At 38.5% G+C, this 20000-nt stretch overlaps 1 protein-coding gene across 6 annotated transcripts in view; it reads left to right on the top strand.

The window, feature by feature from the left end:
- The window catches only part of St6galnac3 (ST6 N-acetylgalactosaminide alpha-2,6-sialyltransferase 3), a 495747-nt gene that overhangs the window by 206908 nt on the left and 268839 nt on the right, over nt 1–20000 (top strand). For all 6 annotated transcript variants that reach the window (XM_063258110.1, XM_063258104.1, XM_063258116.1 and 3 more), the window contains one exon: nt 4258–4452. In XM_063258110.1, coding sequence (XP_063114180.1) covers nt 4258–4452 — 195 coding nt within the window. The remainder of the gene's footprint in view (nt 1–4257; nt 4453–20000) is intronic.

The raw sequence follows: 20000 nt of genomic DNA, 5'->3' as shown, positions 1-20000 counted from the left end.
CTCTAGCTTCTTACAGATAGTTGTCCCTAACTTCACCCACTTTCTATACTTATTACATATTATAGAACTAATCAAATCATTACAGGATGATGGAGTCTTTTTAGGTCCTCAAGTTCCAAATTAGGGAAGACATTTCCAACTACCATCGCATCTCTCATTCTCTTTGTGATAGCCGTCCCCATCTCTGCATATGCTGAAGTTGAGCTGAAGAAACCAGTCCAGAGTCATTTTAATCAGCAAGCAATAGATTGCTAGAATTTATATTATAATGCTACAAAATAAGCCTCGGGTTTTTCAGGTCTCTTCCTCAGAGTATTTGTTCCTATCCTCTCTGTATTATAGGGAAAACCAAGTCATAACAAGACAGCGAAACAATTTCCTAGATAAACATGCAATGGATAAGACTTACAAAACTATAATATAAATGATCTTCCGTAGCTACTATGTTTTCTCTTGTTATTTTCAATAGATTTGTCGACAACACTGGCTTATTATAGTTAAATTTACTATCACCTATTTTTATAAAAACTTATCTTTGACTGCATTGTAGTATTTGAGAGCTGTTACTGATTCATACCAGTATGGATATCCTTTACATCCTGTCATGCTCAGAGTAGTTTCCTCTACTTTTAGGGTTGATTCTAACACGCATACGGATTTCAAATAGGATCAGTCAAGGCCAACCAATAGTCTTATGATTCAGATACAATTAAGATCAGTCATAGTAAGACAATGTAAGTAATACAGGATTTCAGCTTAAGTCAATAGGTTCAGAGCTGTCTCTACCAAAGACTAGCTTACCGTCTCTGCCTCATGTCTGCTACTCCACTTTTCTGCTATAATTTGTCCACCTTATTCCCTCATTCCATGGTCTGCCCCGTACACTGAGGCCTCTCTGCCAGTGTAGCTGTAATCCTGATATTTCTTCCTCTCTTTCTCTGTAATGTCCTTCAGCGCTCTCTGTAGGGTTGGATTGGTGGCCACGAACTCCCACAGTTCCTCCTTGTCTTGAAAGTATCTTATTTCTTCATTAATTTTTAGAGAGAGTTTTGATGGATATATGAACTTAGGTTGCATATTTTTTTCCTTCAGGACTTGGAATATTTCTCCCCACTCCCTTCTTGACTTAAGAGTTTGTGTTGATAAGTCTGCAGTTATTTTGATAGATTTCCCGTTATAGGTAACCTGCATCTTTTCTCTGGCTGCTTTTAATATTCTGTTTTTTTGGTGGATTTCTGGGATCTCGATTATTATATGCCTAGGCGTAGATCTGTTTTGGTTGTAGGTAGCTGGCCTTCTGTATGCTTCTTTTATCTGGATATCATTTCTTTTTGCTATACATGGGAAATTTTGCTTTAATATCTCTGTGAATATTTTTTGTATTTCATTTTTGGATGTTCCTGCTTCCTCACTCACATTCTTTATTCTTAGGTTATGCATCTTTTTATCATCTTCCAGTTTTAGAATTGCTTCTTTCTGGTTCCTTGTTATTTTTAAGAGGCTTTTTCTTTCACGTTCATAAGCCCTAAATCTCTCTTCAAGTTTCAGAAGGTTGTCTTTAGTTTCTGTCAAGGCATTTTGCCAATATTCAATGGAGTTTTTAGTTTCTTGATTTTCTCTTTGGATCTGTTTCATGTATTCTAAGTTATGCTTAAATTCTTCAGATGCTTCTCTTTCTTTTCTGATTTCCTCAGTTCTTCCATCTGTGTTCTCTTGGTCAGGGCTTGTCATTTCTTTAATTAATCTCTTTATATCTTGCCTCACTTGGATCAGGAGTACATCTTTAAATTCCTCTATGAGATCATGTAAATACTTTTTAATTTCGGCTGATGCTGAGTCGAGCAATGGATGGTTACTGTGCTTGTTCTCTTCAGTGTTTAGTTCTCTTGGGTTTAATTTCTCCTGTTGAACAGCTGGAGATTTTTTTTTATTTTTATCTCTTGTCATGTTTCTGGTTTCTTTCAGACTGTCCTGGAGTTCTCTGGCCCTCTCCGAATTGCTTAGGGCCTTTCAGAAGCGTGCCGGCTTGAGTTTTTGCTGTCCTCCCCAATTTGCTGTTATCTGGGGTAGGCTGGGATGCAGGGGCGGTACAGTCTAGTCTCTAGCCTCTGTGTCAGTTAGTTCATAAATTAGGCTGTACTTTCTGGTTGTCACTGAGTTGTGACCATTCTGCATCCGCCCATTGGGCCCCTAGCAGAGGCCTGATCTAGCCCCAACAGCTCCTGCCAGTTCTCCCTGAATCAGAAGCAGCTGGGTAATGGCACAGGATTCTGCCCAGGTCCCAGCCGTTCTCTTCCAAACCTCTCTGTGATAGGAGCTCTAGAAAAGCAGATCTGCCCAAAACCAAGATGGCTCCCACTAAGTTCTCCGTGCGGAGCTGAAGCCAGCAAGCAATCAGACTCTGCCAGGACTCAAGATGTCTTCCACCAGCCCTCCCTACAGGGGGTCCTGGTGATGTCACCCAGCTGCGATTTCTGCCGCCAGGCTAATATGTCTGCACCAGATTCTGTGTTATTGATTTCCCCGTGGTGGCGGGCCAGCTGTTCTCTGGCCAAACCCAGCCGCTGCGGGGTTTTCTATACTCACCAGAGTCTGGTGCAAGTCCCCGCTCCGGGACCGCCACACACCAAGCCGTCCACTTTTCCCCACCTCGCGGCTCAGCGCTGACTGGTCAGATTTCTGTGCACCGTTTAGATTCGAAACGCCAGAGCTCTGTACATCTGCTCTGGTGCAGCGGTGCAGAACTGGTTGCCGCCTGGAGTCTCGATCTGGGTCTCAGTTTCCGCAGTCCCCAAAAGCAACTCAGCTTTTCGTGTTGGGTCCATGAGTCTGTTCATTGATTTAAGGGCGCGGGATTTGCAGCCTCCGGTCTCAGCACGACTTTAAATCCTCCAGCTGTACTGTCTTGGTTGATAAGGATCGCTATGGATTTGTCTGGTCCTCTCCATGCTGTCTTTTTTTTTTTTTTTTTTTTTTAGCTTTGAGTTTGAATTCTCTGGAGAGATTCTTCGCTCGATCCCCTAGCACGCCGCCATTTTCTCTCCTCAGATATATGCCTTTATCTAATTTGCATCTCTCCTGCCTTTTTTCCACCTTTTTCTGCACTAGTTCCTCATTACCTCTGTCCTAAGCAATTGGATTAGACTTACTTTTTCTCTCTCTGCTACAAGATATCTTTATCACTGATGTTTGATTATAACTTACAATTGCCACCTTTAGCAGAACAAAACAACCCAAATAGTTGTTTTGACTTTCCATCAACTAGGAAATTCGGTGAGGACTTCTGAGCTTGGTATCTGAGGGGATACATCATTTACACTTCCAGCTTTTGCTTATTTGTCTTTCTTTTACCTAGAAAGTTACTTCTGTTCACAAATTCCTACTAGTCTGAAACTCATGCATTTTATCAAGCTTAGTCTTAAACACATCTCTACTTGCTTCCACCCCAGTCAGATGAGGTTCTCCTGCTTTTACTTTATGGGAGACCATTTAGGGAAATGTTCTTAAACTGCTTGGCATCAAAGCCTTCCTTCTTTTGTTGGTAGCATTTAGAATCTTATTTTTGTACATTCTTCAGCACAGGTAGAGTTCCCTGGCCATAATAGATGCCAGACATAAAATAGTAGCATGAATCATCATGACTTTGGGTCTGCACAAATGTGAAGAATACATTCATTCATTTATTTCACTCAAGTTTTTTGTTGAGTGCTTGTACTATGTAAGGTCCTGTATTAAGGTCCCAAGGATACAGAGAGTAATATGATGCAGGACCTGCCAGTTCTTCAGGAACTCACAGTTACATGGAAGAAAAATCACATAAATAATCACATGGTGAAAAAGCACGATAGGTATGCTTTCAAAGTCCAGTGTGGGAGTGGTAGGTCCTTTCCCCTCCATTAGGATGGAGAGGTGGTGGGGAGGGGATTGAGCAATTTGAAAAGGGTTCCGATGGTCAGGGTTATCTCACTTGCATTTTCCATACTGAAGAGGAGTGGCAAGCTACATAAGGAGGTAAGGAAGGGCAGAGACAAGGTGGAAAAGTCCACGAATACTACATTCCTTGCTCTCAGATACCCAGTGCACAAAGCCAACAGGTCACCTAGTTATTATTTTCTGTCCCCAAGTGAAATATCCTAAATGACAAATCCTTTCCTCCTAGAAAAGAAAAAGAGAGAGGGATAAAGGAACCTCCCTCTGCGATTACTTTCACTTGAAAGTCATTCTTTTTTTTTTTTTTTTCTTTTTTACTGTTTGTAGAGAAAATCTGCAATTGCGGTGAGCTTCATAGCAGCATTCCTCTTCCTGCTGGTTGTGCGCCTTGTAAACGAAGTGAATTTCCCATTGCTACTAAACTGCTTTGGACAACCCGGAACAAAGTGGATACCGTTCTCCTATACATACAGGCGGCCCCTGCGAACTCACTATGGATACATCAATGTGAGGACACAAGAGGTAAGACCTCAGAGGGTCACCCAGGATTCAGAGGGTAGCCATGGTAACGGCTTTGCTTTAGGAACAAGATGGCTCCCAAATCACTGAATACTCTCTGTCCAGAGAGCTTCTTTGGGTCTCTGATAACACCTTCTTTTTTCTCATCTTAGACACTTACAGACACAGGTCTAGAGTCTGCTGCCCCTCCCACATCAAAGCATTGAATTCACTGGCTCCATATGGAGTCCAGGAAGCAATTACCTGTTTTCCTGGTAGTATGTTGCATACCATACTTATCTTTCCATTTAGAATTTCAGATCAGCACTTAGCAGCTGGGGAACTGGCTGGCTTTATTTTCTGTAGGTTGACTGGTTAGGGCCAGCTCTTTATGGAACTTTAGAAAGGCATTTGCACTCTTTTAAAACTCTGTAATCCTTAGACCTGGAGCTAGAAAAGACCAAGCTGATTTTCAAATCGCAGTGGCTGCAGAGATAATGGGATTTAAAGGGTTTCCAAATTTAAAGGGGTTAAAATCATTTAAATCCCATAATCACTGAACCTTTTAATCTTTGTAGCCAATTGGTGGCTCGAGAGAGGGTGGTGGTGAATTGACAACTAAAAAGTGCATGCTGTGCCAGCACTTTTGCTAGCAAGCGTCTCATGAAGTACACTAAAAAATAATGTACCTTGCAATATGTGTGAAGTATGTAGAACTAGGTAATAAAATTGTTTTGAGTATCTGTTTCTATGGTGTAGGATAAATGTGAGGCTTAATATCCACAGACACAAAGCTTGCAATTGCTGGTGAGAAAGGTGCATATCACCATGTCACTGGGAAGATTGCATTGAAAGGTCATTTTATAAAAATGCTAGAGAGGCAGGGCTGGGGACATAGTTGGATGGCAGAACTTGCCTAGCGTGCCCAAGGCCCTTATTCCATTCCCAGAATACAGGAAAGATATTGAAGAGAAAGGGGGGAAGGGAGAAGGAAAGGACAGAAGGAGGAGAGTCCTACACAGAACCCTGCACAGAACTCTATCGTTGTTCTGAGAGTTGTTCTTAGCATTCTGGGCAAGTCATTCCTGTGTCTTTGTTTCTGGTTAATTTTATTATTTGAAAATTGTTTTAATATCTGCAGGATTTACAGGCTTTTTACTAAACCTTCAAACTTGGAGGGGGAGAACCATTAACATATAAATTCTTAGGAGGTTTGCTTGATGTTTATCCTTTAATTGAATTTAAGTTAATTTTTAAAGTGTCTATTGTTTGAATTTGTTGCATGTCGTAATAAATTGATTACCAATATAAAGTCGTATCTCTTAGAGAATAGTTTGCATCACTCTCATCTTTTATTACTTTTATTTCTGGCTGTCATTTAATAGTCTTTAGCTCTACAGTAGAGTGCTAACCATTTCATGTGTACTTGGCACAGGCTGAAAATGAAACATGTGACTAAGATGTACCCACAAATTACTCCCACAAAGGAATCCTTCCAAATGTCAAAGATTCTTTCATTTTTTTAAATATTTGTGGCCTGGATTTTGGAGTGTTAAAGGAAAAATTGGCCTCGGGATGCCATGATTTAATTAGTCATATTAAGTAAGCAATCACCGAATTTCTCTTGATACAGTTTTTGGTAGCAATAATTACCAAAGAACTAAGAACTTTATTTTGCCCCTGCACACACTGTTTTTGGGAGGAAACGTGATTCCTGGAAATATTTCAAGGCTTAGAAACACACAAATATGATTTGAGTTCCAGTTTTGTTGCTTCATTATACTTAAAGGGAAGTGTTTATTTTGGAGTAAATTTTATAACATCTCAGTCTCCATTTCCTTATTTGCAAAGCACAGGCAACAGCATCAGACTCAGTAATTACTAGGAAGCTTAAGTAGGACCAAGTGCATGAGGGGTAAAGCTCTATATTGATTCTCAGTGATTAATTTCTTTTGCTGTCCCAACACTTACCAGTATGACATTAAACACTCAGTAAGTACTAGAACACAAAAGATCAAGTGATAGAATTTCTATTTAAATTTTCAAGATCCTGGACTCAAAGTAATAAACATACAAAGAGCTTCCCAAAGCCACTAGTAATCAGGCTTTGATAAATTAAGCCTCAAAGTGGAAAAACTTTTAAAAGCACAAAGATATATCTCTATACTCTGTTCCAGAATGACAAGAACTAAGAAGTCTGGCAATACCAAGTGTTGGGGAGGATGTGGAATAATAAGAATTCCTATTTAGTACTGCTGGGAATAGAAACTGGAACAACTATTTTGACAAACCAAACTATTCCATGTTATGGAACTTTGCATATGTGACTCAGCAGCATTCCTGTCCTTGAGAACTCTCTACCTTAGAGACACTCGCAAACTCATGCATCAGGAAACAGTACAGCACCACTGTTGATAAAAACCAGGACCTAGAATACACACAGTGTTATGGATTAGATCTAAAATATCCAACGCAATTCTCCTGTGTGTGCAAGGTGATTGGATCATGGCAGAGCTACAGACATTAGTGGATTTACCCTTTGACAGATTTGTAACGGAATGTACTGCTGGCGGCAGGGCCTGGGCTGAGGTGGTCCTGCCCTCTCTCTGTATCCTATCTGCTGTGGGTTGAACAATTTTCCTCCACCCAGCCCTTTCAACACTCTTTCTGCCTTGGAGCCAGCTGACTGTAGACTAAATCATCTGAACACAGTGAGCCAATGTAAACCTCTACTCCTTTTAGTCTTGTTGCTATTGGGTACTTTCTCCCAGTGATAGAAAAGTGATTAATACACTCAAATATCTATTAGGAGGACAATGGATTGAAACTATGCTATCTACATACCCTGGAATGCCAGACAATGCAAACAACAACTACAGTGGTATGTGACAGCCTGGAGGGTGAAATTAGGCACACAGCTTAATCCCACATACAACTCACAGGAAGAGGAAAAACTGAAGGATGTTGCCTAGGAATTTAAGAGCATTTAGGTATCTCCACATCTGTCTATCTATCTATCAATCAATCATCTATCTATATTTTTAAAAAGCCAAGAGATTGCTCAGTTTAGAAGAAAAAAGCTGAAAGACTCATTGCAGAAGTGGGAGTAACAGTTACCTCTGAGAAGAGTGTGAGCTTTGTGATCAGCATGGCTTTCTGGAAGGTCCGCAGTTTGCAGTCTCTTGATCCTGTTGAGATTTGAGATTCCATAGGTGTTCACATTCTAATCACTTATGCAGTATAAGTGTATGTTTTCTGTATTTTTATGTCAGTATTACAATGAAAGAATAAAAATGTATTGAGTCCAGGAAGGATGCTTATTAATCACGTATTGTGGATCAGTTATTACACAAAATATTTCATCTAATTTAACAGCAAGAAGTAAGTAAAAGGGAAAATAGAATATTAACCTATCCCAAACAATCAAAAGTATTGAAATAGGTAATTTTATTTCACATGAAGTATAACATATATAGGGCACTTATTCCTCTAGTTTTGGTCTCTGCAGGATAGAATGGTGACTCCCATGTTAATACTTCAATACAAATGACAAACAGAAAATTTTGCATGGAAGTTAAAAAACAACATATGAACACTCAAGAGAATGACAGATTTCCTCCTGAACCCAAACAGTTTTTGGCTAAGTTGGAAAGAAAGCAAAAGTTGGTAACTTTCTACTTCTTTCCTCACTGATTTAATCTCTGCCTCTGAAATCTCCACCTACCTCTTGCCTTGTCAATGCTCCATTCTCACAAATGATTATGCATTGGTCCTTTCCCATAGTGGCCTCATGTGCAATACTAAGAGCAAGAGTAATATAACAAAAATGGTAGGTGATGAATTGATTGTTGTGGGGCAAAGAGCTTCAGCAGTGACCTTCCAGACATGCTTCTGCAAGGGTAAGATAAGGGACAATCTCTTTCCACCCATCATATATGGTTATCGTCAACATCCTACAACATTTGTGGTAAGGTTAGATGCAGCATGGACAGCCATGTAGCAATATGATTGCACAAAAAGGGCATGATCTCATCATAACACATCAAGGAAGGGAAAATTGATGACTATTTTTCAGATTTTTCCTGTCACTTTAGTTGTAGCATTTCTTTCTCCTAAGTGTAAGGAAGGAATTTTTCTGAAAGGAGAGGCGGGGCTTACGGTCTAAAATTAGACAAGGCAGATCAGAGAATATCTCTATAGCTAACTCTTACACAGATAGATGGGGAAAGTTAAAGTAATATTTTTAGTTTTTATGGCTGGCTTTAGGAAAGAAATGCTCTGATTTCTATGACCTAGAGAAGAGAAACTCTAATTTCTGTAACTTACTTCAAGGGAGAATCACAAGAGAGAGATAGAAGGCAGGAAGTTAGAGAAGCCTTCACTGTGGGGTGCCATTTTCTGAGCCCCAAATCTCATGCCTCTGCTCACTTTTTTCTGGTTCAGAGAATTGTCCATAGCTTGGTTGAATGGAGTTAGAGGGTCACATTAATCTACTTACTTCAAGACCATGATCCTTAAGGTCTTCTCAGAGGTTTCTTTTGCCTAACGTGTGTACTTAGTGGTTTTCTAGAAAACACTAAACTTTCTAGGGTTTTTTCTTCTTAAATATACATAAGCATGCCATCCGTCATTCCCAGAACTGGGCCATCTGCAAGCATGATCATTACTGATGGTGGCCTTATTGTGCAAAGCTTCAGGTAGCAGACATTGCTGTGGCTGGACACTGACTTTTATGAGCCAAAATGATTGCAAGTGAGAATGTCTCTTCAGTACTGTCTAAAACAAGGCAAAATGAGAAGCAGCAGAATCAGGTCAGAGATTTAGTGGATGTAATAGAAACTAGACCTCCTTAGAACCCAAATCACATTTTTTGTTTGTCTTTTAAAAGTCAGATGAGTTCTGATAACTTTGGATTGGCCCAGCTGGAGAAGAGGGAGTGTTATGCTTCTAGAACTCTTTGTCCTGGAGACATCACATACAGCAAGTCATTTTCAATTCAGAGGCCTTTTTAATCATCAATTTATCCAGTGCTTGATCAGTTCATTTCCAAGAGACACAGAAAGTAAAACTACTAGGAACACAGGAAAAACAAACATGGCATCTTGCTTGTGTTTCAAACTAAATATCTGAATTCAGACTCATGAAAAGGACTATGCTGTGAAAACTATAAGGGTGATTTGTAGAGAAGTCCATTTAAAAATCAGAATACCTGTCCTGCGGTAATAATGACAACCTGAATGCAAAGCAGTTGGTGATTGGTTTCCATTCATTACTCTGACCCCGTCACTCTGTGAACCAGAGTGAGCTGATATTTTGATCCCTGGGCAAAGGGAGGTCTCAGGAGGTCCCTGAGCAAAACGAGGTCAACTCACTGGATGAGTGCTGAAATTCTGAAGGCGTCTGCTGATCAAGGGACCCAGAATTCATTGTCACTACCTATGTTTGAGCTGGAAACAACCACAAGATATCTCCTAACTAAAACTTAAGCAATATTGATTCTGCAAGAGACCCTGTCCTCCCCTCTGAGCCCTACTGCCTCTTTTTTGACCTACTAGCTGATCGTTTGGCCTGCTATATCATTTTTACATCAACAAGGAGACCCCCTTATTTAACAAGAGTGTCGAGAACCTACCTGTCATAAGATGGCAGAGTTACTGTATTATCCATTTGCTGCAGACATAGTAAAAAGCGTATGTGAACCATGTGACTTTCCAAAATAAAATATGTACTGTGAAATCTGTTTCTCCATTAATATAAATTTTAACTATTCATTTTAAATTATTAATTGCAGCAGGCAGGAACAGAGAGACGATTTAGCTACTGCAGAACTGGTAAAGGTATCAATACTTCTCTTATTGAGGAAAAGAAATGAACTTCAGGTTAGATTCAGTTGTAGTTTCCTACCATGGACTCATTGTGTTGTGGTTCTGTTTTTTTTTTTTGTTGTTGTTTTTGGTGTTGTTTGTTATGTAACCTCATATGAAGATATTGTGCAGGTCATGGTCAGTAAGATGCCACAACCAGAACTGTCTGGCAATCCTTGGGGTGACAGATGCCTCTCTCAGACCTGAGAAGAGAATCATACAGAGCTGGAGTTGCACAGAATTTCTGGCACTTGGGGAAGAGTCACTTTCTGCCTGGTCCCCAAAGAGTACTAAATGGACACAATGGACTTGCAGAATTCAGCAATCAACTTTAGCACTGTTTTCAACTGCTTAACAGTTTGATGAGATTCACTTAAAACTGAGAATGTTATAAAGCTTCACATAGAATAAATAAGAACACTGAAGAGCAGTTGCTGTGACAGACAGACCACACTAGCTTAATTAAGGATGTGTATAACATATTGATATTGTGATAGAATTACCCCAAATGTAGTTATAGTGACAATTAAGGAATAGAGCTGACTTTCATGGCAATTAAAGCATACACTACACATTCAAATAAATGTACACATGTAACTAAGGCTGAAATGGATGGGTTTTCTGTAGTGGAGAACATGGGCTTTGGATTTTACATAAGTATATTGGGAGCAATTATATGCAAATGTTCCAAAAATTTTAAATTTATCAGTTTAATTGTTAATTAAAATCTGAATATTCCCATTTGTGAAATTGTAAAGCAAAAGGAATTGCAACTACTAAACTGCTTCAGAAAAAGAAACTGAGTTGATATGTAATGAAGATTACTTTGATGGCATGGGTGTATAGGAGACATCATTTTTAAAGATAATTTATTGGTTTTCCAAGTACAAGAAGGCATATATTTGTTGATTCAAGAAAAGATCTTTCTATTTCTCAGTCTGGCTGTGAAACAGTAACTCTCAGTCAGAGGCCATATCTCAAGATAGCGATTGAACAAGTGTTAAAAGAGAGGCAGGGACCTCACTGTGGGTTGGAATAATTCCAGAACACTTTCTAGGGAGAGATGAGGTACAGCCTTAGAAGGATTTGCATAGGATAGAGAGAAAATGTAGACTTGGAGAAAACAGCAAAGAGAAACATTCAGAACACTCACTGCATTTTCCTACAGCTCCTACCTGTCCCAGTGGCCCAAGGGCACAAAAGTCACAGTAAATTCCTAATGTCTGCACCAGTAATTGGATTGCCTCTTGTGCTGTAGTTTCATTTCTTACCTTTCTCTGCACTCACTGCCTTTAGTTCTAATCTTGGGGCTTTTTGTCATGTTGGCTGGTCACTCAATCTTGGAATGTCCTTATTGTGTAGTCTGGCTGCCCTGAGAAGTACACAAGGGTCATTTTTAATAATCCTCCTCTCTGTGAACCTCTGATATGATCACAACACCCTATGTGCAAGGGTCCCTGAGGTACTGCTCAGGCCTGCATGGTGCTCTGATTTTCCAGAGAAGGATATCAAACACATGTGGGAGTAGTAAATAGGCCAGTTCAGCTAGAATTGAACTTACTGTGGGGTATAAAATATAAAATGTGCTCATTGAGTAATTATGATTTAGGATGCAATTGATATCCGTGAAAAGATCACACTCATATCTTGAAGGTGATTGTAGATACATATGCTCTACATATATGCATTCATATTCATAAACTGGTATATAGAACTATACAGAAGATGTATGAGTAGATGCATACGTGTCATACATGCATGTTCACAGAGAAATTTCTACAGTCTTAACTACACATACAATTAGAGTATATACATACACACATCTTGTAATGCAATTGTTAATGTATATAAATAGCCAAATAAGTAGATATGGTGCCTCTTCTTGTTTACTCTCTATTTCTTACTCTCTAGTCCTTTTATTAAAGAAATAAGACTCTCCCTTCTGACCAGAGGGATGAGCAGAAAGTCAGATTAGTGATTAGCCCAAAAAATTATCAGTCAAGAAATGCACATATGGTCCAAAATGAGCCTTTGTGGGTGAGAAAGACTGTCTTTTCTTGGGTGACAGAACTATTGTGACACAGTTGTCTAGCTGTCTGTGACTGGATTCCTCAGAGAGAGAAAGACTGGGACACTAACAGAAAGAGAAATGAGTTGCAGAGCTCACCTGAGATCCAGATGATATTTCACTCCCCCTCCTCTGTGGTTTGTGTATGTAAACTAATAAATCCTTCTCTTTTTTTCACTTCTTTTGAATTGAACTGTATTTTTGTCACTTGCAACCGAAAGAGTGAACTGAAACACTGAAATCATTAAATAACAACAACAGCCACGAAACGTCATGTCACTCATCTTTAAGTGAGTTGTCCTCTGGAGGATGAGACATCTATCTTTCCAGCTGGGAGACTGAGCAGGGGAAGTCACCTGTATCTATCAGTCACCTCAGATGTCCACAAGAGATGGATGTTATTCACCTTTCTGCTTACAAGCATCGTGCTTGGTAAACTAGCTTATACTTTCAAGAGAGGAAAATTGAGGTCATGGTTTCCCAAGGTCACTCAGCCGGAAAATGGTGAGGTCTGACTGATTCCTTACTAATTTGTAACTGCACTCACCTGACAAAATCATATCATTTTAATATAATTACTAGATAAAATTTCCCCCATTGCTATGAGACTTTAGCAGTCAAAAGACATTGATTTTCACTTTCAATATCACTTCTGTTATCAATGAAAGACCCATTATTATCATAGTTTTAAATGTCATAATTGGTACTCTAGGAAGATATGAATTTTATTCATTATAGAACCTTAGGTTAAAAATGCCTGTCACGTTAACACACCTGAAGCCACCTATTGGAAATTCAAATATCAAATTACCTCATTTGCGACAAGCAAAGGAAAGCAAAACAGTGTCACAAATACTTTGATCAGAGAGGTGAGAGGATGACGGAACAGTAAGTTTTTGTTTAGCTTGTCTCAGGCATAGAGCCTGGCAAACTAGTACTAAACATATTCATGGAACAGCAGTTAGTATTAACTGTGAATATTAGTCATTCACAAGATATTTAATAAATGCATGCTCCAATCCAGGCAATGTGCTAAGCAATGAATACTACTTTAAAGAAGCATTAAAGTTAATGCAGATCAAGGAAGCGCACAGATGGACTGGGTGACAAGTATCCTGGAACATTCCCACCTAGTAGATGCTGATATTCCAACATGTAGTTACAGAGGCTGGGTCACTCTCTGTTGTAGTTTAGATCTCAAATTGCTCCCAAAGCTTCATGGCAAGTGACTGGACTATAGGGGTGATACAGCTGACTTGCTATTAGAAGATGGGATCTGCTCAGAAGAGGGGGATCACTGAGAATATGATCTGGAAGGATATACATCCTTTCTTCGCTCTTCCCTTCCCCCATGGCTTCCTGGCCCCCATGATGTGAACAGCTTTCCTGTACTCAAACCCTTCTACCTTTCCTTCCTGCTTGGAGCCAGCCAACCATGGGTGAACCCTTTAACAACTGTGAAGCCAAATAAACCTCTTCTCCTTTAAACTGAGGGTGTCAGGGATCGTGTCTCAGTGACAAAGTAGTCACTAAGCCACCATCTCACATAACAGATTCAATTAAGAAATTTCAATTAAATAATTGAATTCAGTGCCTCAAGGATAACTTGTCACTGAGTAAATGGCATCCAATTATGATTTCTTATTTTTTTAGAGTGAGCCATACACATGATTACCCACAGAAGAAAACAAAAACATTCATTAAGAATATTTTACTTCTAAAGTAAACTATGTACCTCCTCTATCAAATATACTCAGTGAAGTTGAGAAATGATGAACCTGATTAATTGAACCCTCTGACTAAAAGACACACCAAGTGCCATGGGTCCCAAGGGTCCATATGTTAAAACTTGGTTCCTAGTGTGGTACAACTGGAAGGCACCACGGACTTGGAGAGTGCCTTCAAAGTCTTGTTTGAAGTGCTTTGGTCACTGGGGTTGTGTCCTCAAAGAGGATCCTGGGACCCAGCTCTCCTCCTCTTTCTGTTTGCTCCCTGATCGTGAGGTGAGCAGTTTCCTGTGCCGTATGTTCCTATCATGATATGCAGTCTCCCTGCGGGCCCAAAGCACTGACTTGCAAAACTGCAAGTCAGAATAAAGGTTTTCTGCTTATAAGTTGATTATCTCAGGAATTTCATCATAGTAACATGAAACTGACTAATATACCAAGTATTTAATAAATAGATTATTAACTCAAAAGGAAAGTTGAATTAAGTACCCAGTCTGGTAATACGCAGTTTAAGATAAACTGGCAATCATCCTCCTATAACACCAGGATACCCTAGATAAAATAAGATACATAATTTAATGCCTAGCTGGCCTTGCCAGAAAGCAGAAAATTCTTCATGGGCCAGAAGATGAGAGGGAATGGAAAGAGAGGTAAGCATGATTGCAGGAGATGTGACTTCCTGGGAGGCTGATGAGTACTAGTACTGAAGGGTTTGGGGAGCATGAGTCTTAGTATCAGCCTTACAAGGCAGAAGGGGAAGCCTGGGCCCAGGAGAGACCCAAAATGAGACTCCCTCTGTCAACTATATCAACCTAACACTGGGCATTAAGAAGCTAGAAAAGGTAGGCTGGCATGGAGGCAGAATACGAAAATTGGACACAGCAAACATGCCAGGAATATACTTAACATATATTTGCATATTTGGTCGTTGGATGACAAGAAGTTATCCCTCAAAATTCAGAATGGTAGACCTGTGCCCTCGTGGTCTCGAGGTGTGAATTTTATTACATGTATTTTCTAGAAATTTGTCTGAGAAATCAATCAAAAACGAATTGCTGTTACATGAAAAACTGAGGCTCCTCTCCAGGCATTAAAAACTCCTTTGGAAGGTGTTCATAAAGGATCCATGAAAGGCATCATTGAAGAGTACGAAATGCAAAAGGAAACACTCATTTATTGTGATTATTCGTGTTTTGCTACAGAAAAATTGCCGTTTGATGGCACTGTCTTCCCACACCCTGTTGTGCTGTTCCATGATAATGCCATGTGTTTGTTCCGTTGTCTTTGTCAAATTCTGAATTCTAAAATGCACTTGGTCCAAATGACTTGGCAGAAGGGAATGTGGGGCTGTATAACAAACTCTAAAATGGTAAAGAATGAATGAAGAACAGAAAACAAGAAGAGTCTATTGAAAAAAAAAAAACCTCATATAGCTTTGGAAAACAACTGAATGCATACCTAGAAAGAAAAAAAAATATTATCTTAAAAAATAAAACATAAGCATAAGCAAACAAAAACATCAGTTAAGTTAAAAGGCCATCACTGTATTAAACCCTTTGTATGCTAGTTTCTCCCTTAGCTCTTAGACTACAGTACTTTACTGGGTTAACTAATTCCCACAGACCCAGAGTAGTATTTCTATGCTATTGACTTTGGTTGTCCTACAAAGGCTGATACTGTCTTTAAGGGCTTTTTTTTTTTTTTTTTTTTTTTTGTTAAATGATTTCTTTGAAGCCTTGTAAATTTGTGAACTCACGGAGTTTATGGGTCACACATGCCAGACACTATGTTCAGTCTTCGAATGACAAAGAATAAAACTCTGTCTGAAATTACATTAACAACTTTTTGCAGTGGTAAGTGATAATATGTTATAAACTGATTCATGTAGGGGATTATTTCTACTCTTTAAATGTAGTTCTCAGAGTCTCAGAACATTTACTGTGGTGGTCTATATCCAGGTTGTGAGTTTTAAGTGATCTTAAAGATTTTTTATGATTTTTTTCCATGATGAACATGTATGGGATTTATTGTTAGAAAAATATTTTTATAGCACTGTTTGTCTCTGAAACTGTGAAACACAGCATTATCTGGAACTGTTTCTGTCATTAAAAAAGAACATAAACTGTTAGGTAAACATGTTTAGAATAAGTTTAGATTCTTTATAATGACCCATTTCTGAAGAGTTCAATATGAAATGGGGAAAAATAATATGTTTACAATGAAAACATGGCAAACCCTATCTCTGCCAAAGGACCGAGGTTTACATGACTGGTGATGAATTATCTTGATAGAATGTACCACTGACATCATGCAACCTTCATTCTTAAATCCCATAAGCCCTTGATAATCATGAGGAAGACACTAGATAAACCCAAATGAAGGACATGCCTGACCAGTACTCCTCAGAACTGGAGAGGTCCCTAGAATTAGGAAAATCTGAGAAATTGCCACACCCAAGACGGTCCTAAGGAAACAACACTGCTAAAAGAAAAAGGTTGTTTGATCAAAACTCAAGAAACCTGAATAAATTAAGGGCTTTAGTTATTAATAATTTATGAATACTGGCTCACTAACTGCAGCACATGTATCACATGAGTGGAAGATTTTGGTAATAGGAGAATCTGTATATTTATTTTCTATGCACTGTATATGTGTACTATATGCTATCTTCTCAATTTTTTGTTAAGACTGCCCTGAAATAAAGTTTGTTTGTAGAGTTGGCTTTAGGGTTTTGGCCTGCATGTCTGAAAGAGTAGAATTTCTGTAGACTAAGATGAGGTAGGTTGCACAGAGGTGACTGGAAATAATTTGAAATAGTATCCCAGTTTCCTAGTGAAGAGATGTGTAAGATAGATGCATAATAAATATTGGTCATTGTTTTAATTCTCTATAAAGAATACTATAAATACTTTTGTGGAAAAGTGTTAATATTCTAAAAACAATTCTTGTCCTGCATATGAAAGACCAGATCTTCAAAGAACTCCCAAGAACACCTATGGAAGCCAGAGTGTGCTTTTCAGTCTTTCTTGTTTATACTGATACACTACAATGGTTTCTTCTATTATAATGTAATAATCCACTTCTTTGTAATGTAAATCAGTTGTGAAATTATTAGGAAGAGAAGATACAAAGTGCATAACTTTTTGGTAGTTCAGTATAGTGCTATATTTTGCCAATAATTGCTGTTTTCTAAATAATATTCATTGGATTGAGGACACTTAGTTATCTTTTAGATTTCTTTTCCAAACCTCACAGGATGATATTTTCAGGATGTTGCCAGATTGTAGTAATGATAATATCTTGGTTATTTTTCTCTCATTGCTGGGACAAAATTCCCAATGCCCCAAATTAAGGAAAGCAAGGTTTATTTAGCTTACTGTTTGTGAAGGTTTTAGTCCACAATCAGCTGGCATCAAAGCAGGATGGCATGGCAGAAGGGTGACACTTCAAGCTGGCAGAAGACAGCAAAAGCAGCCAGAGGAGTAGGGTAGAGCAAGCCTCTTTGCCTTTCTTATACTGTAAGCAGCCTACTACAACTGGGGTAGGTGCAACACACCATCTCCATCCCTCCTCTTGCACAGGATGGGAGTGTTTCCAAACCGAAGATCCTAGTCCCCTATTGAGTTGTTTCATTAAACTTGTAAATTTCTGAAGTTGACACAACACATCAACCATTCCAGATAAGAAAATAATAACAATAATCATGATGATGATAAGCCACTATACATGGTGCTTACCATGTGCCTAACTTTTTAAGATACTATCAATGAATTTATTTAAATTCCATAGAAACTATGAGAAGTAAGTACTATTGCCATCTCATTTTGCAGAAAACAGGCCCAATGTAACACAGCCTCAAAGTGGAGGAGCTGAGATTTGAACCCTGGCTCCATTGTGTCTGCTTCGACTACCATACACACCACCTTTTATCATAATGACTTACATAAATGCAATTCATTTATATGGCTTATTATGCACTTGCATTTTAGCTAGCCTCTCTCCATATGAAAACACTTATGAAGTTTTAATTGTGTACATGCAAGTATGTTTCTGTTTTTTACATTGTTGTTTGTCACCACACTGTTTTTTAATCTCATCATTATTTTAGTGCTGGAAAGTCCACTATTAAAGTCCATATATTAAATGTAAACACCCTATTTCATGGTTATTTTTGTAGGTTCTACCTTTTAATCTTTGTTGCTTGTGGGCCTAGACCACCTTCCCCTTTGCCCTTAATTTTTCCAAAGTCTTTAACAGAGTCATTCTGTATGAACTTTAACATCCTTTTGTTAAATAAAATTGAAAATATCAGGACTGGGATGTAGTTCATTGGTAGATTGCTTGCCTGATATATGCAGGCTCCTGAGTTCCTTCCTCAGCACTATAGAAAAGAAATAATCATAGTACCAAATAAACTAAACAAAATGGAAAATCTTGTTTGCACCGGGTATCAAATTGCATAGCATTACTATATAACAAATCACCCCAAAATTGGGTGGCTTGCTTAAGCATTCTAGAAGCACTTATTTGCTTTTGATTTATGGATCAGCTGGAATAGAGCCATGTTGGGCCATGATCAATTGGCTTATTTCCAAAGCTTGACAGTTGGGTCCATATCTGCTTCTTGTATGGTTCCTCGCTGATAACCATTGAACCACTTGTATGTATTTTTCTCATGGGAAGACAAAGAAACTAAGGCCAATTTTGAAAACACATTGCAGACTTCTGCCAACTCATAGCTGCTCACTCTACATCAACCAGAATCAAGTGCAAGAAGGGCAGAGAAGTACATGTCACCTACCATAATGCCATGGAAAGTTAGAAGGCTAAGTCCAGCATCCATGGAAGGAAAGTTCACTGCTTCTAAGGAGTTGAGTGTGAAAAGAGTGATTATTTACCAGAAATAATTTGTATACAATATTGATAAAATGTTTACTGAAGTTGTGTTATGTGATTTTTTGAAAATAGATACTTTCTTTTAAGAATATCTTGCCTATTAAAATAATTGTTAAGTGACTTACTGAAAAAGGGCACCAATATACATTTCAAGCAAAGTTCTTTGACCTCTAGTAGAAACTCAGTAAATGTTCATTGAAGTGTTGTGCAAGGAGATTTTGCACTTGAGTAAAAGCTCTTAAATGCTGTGTTTTGTATGTAGAAATGCTATTAATTTTATGTTTCTTACACTTTATCATTCTATAGAGCCCCTAAGTTTCCTATTAAGTTTTAGAAGTTCCCTTTGGATTGTTTAGGTGTGCAATACCAATTTTTAAAATTATCTTTTTCCAATTTATTTTCAATGTTCATTGCATTGGATGTAGCTTACCAAACAACAGTAAATGATTGAGCAAGACTTTTAAAGACTGATTCTAGTGTTATATCACGCTACGTAATTGATGATGAATAACTTCTCAGCATATTATTAAGAATCCAAATGTTTTAAAGATAATTTTTCTTAAAATTATGCTTACATGTGTTAGTTTTTTTAGAAAAAATTTTTTTCTTGGTTCCAGGGATTGAACTCAGGACTCTGTGCTTGCCAGGCAGGCACTTAGCCTGCTGAGCTATTTCCCCAGCCCTCTATATGTTTAGTTTTGTCAAATGATTTCATGGCATCCAATCAAATTACTATGTTTTCTATTCTTTTAAACTTATCAAAGTGGCACGTCATTTTTTCAAGTTGCTTTTGCCAATTTTATTTTTCACTCTTTGTATTGTATTTATTAGTCTGGTAGCTCCAGAGAAATGAAGACGACAGGTTGCGTGTGTACATGTGTGTTTGTGTGTGTCATATTACACAGCAATAGCAGAGAAAATACTTGAGAGAGACACAAAGAGAGAGCAGAGAGAAGAGAGAAAAGGGAGATAAACTGATGTATGAGATAAAGTTGTGGAGAACCAGCAAGTCAGTTA

The sequence above is a fragment of the Cavia porcellus genome, unplaced genomic scaffold, assembly GCF_034190915.1.
Source record: "Cavia porcellus strain 051 isolate PalLab524CR breed Dunkin Hartley unplaced genomic scaffold, mCavPor4.1 scaffold_1, whole genome shotgun sequence".
Taxonomy (NCBI): domain Eukaryota; kingdom Metazoa; phylum Chordata; class Mammalia; order Rodentia; family Caviidae; genus Cavia; species Cavia porcellus.
This window is presented reverse-complemented; position numbering and strand designations above follow the sequence as displayed.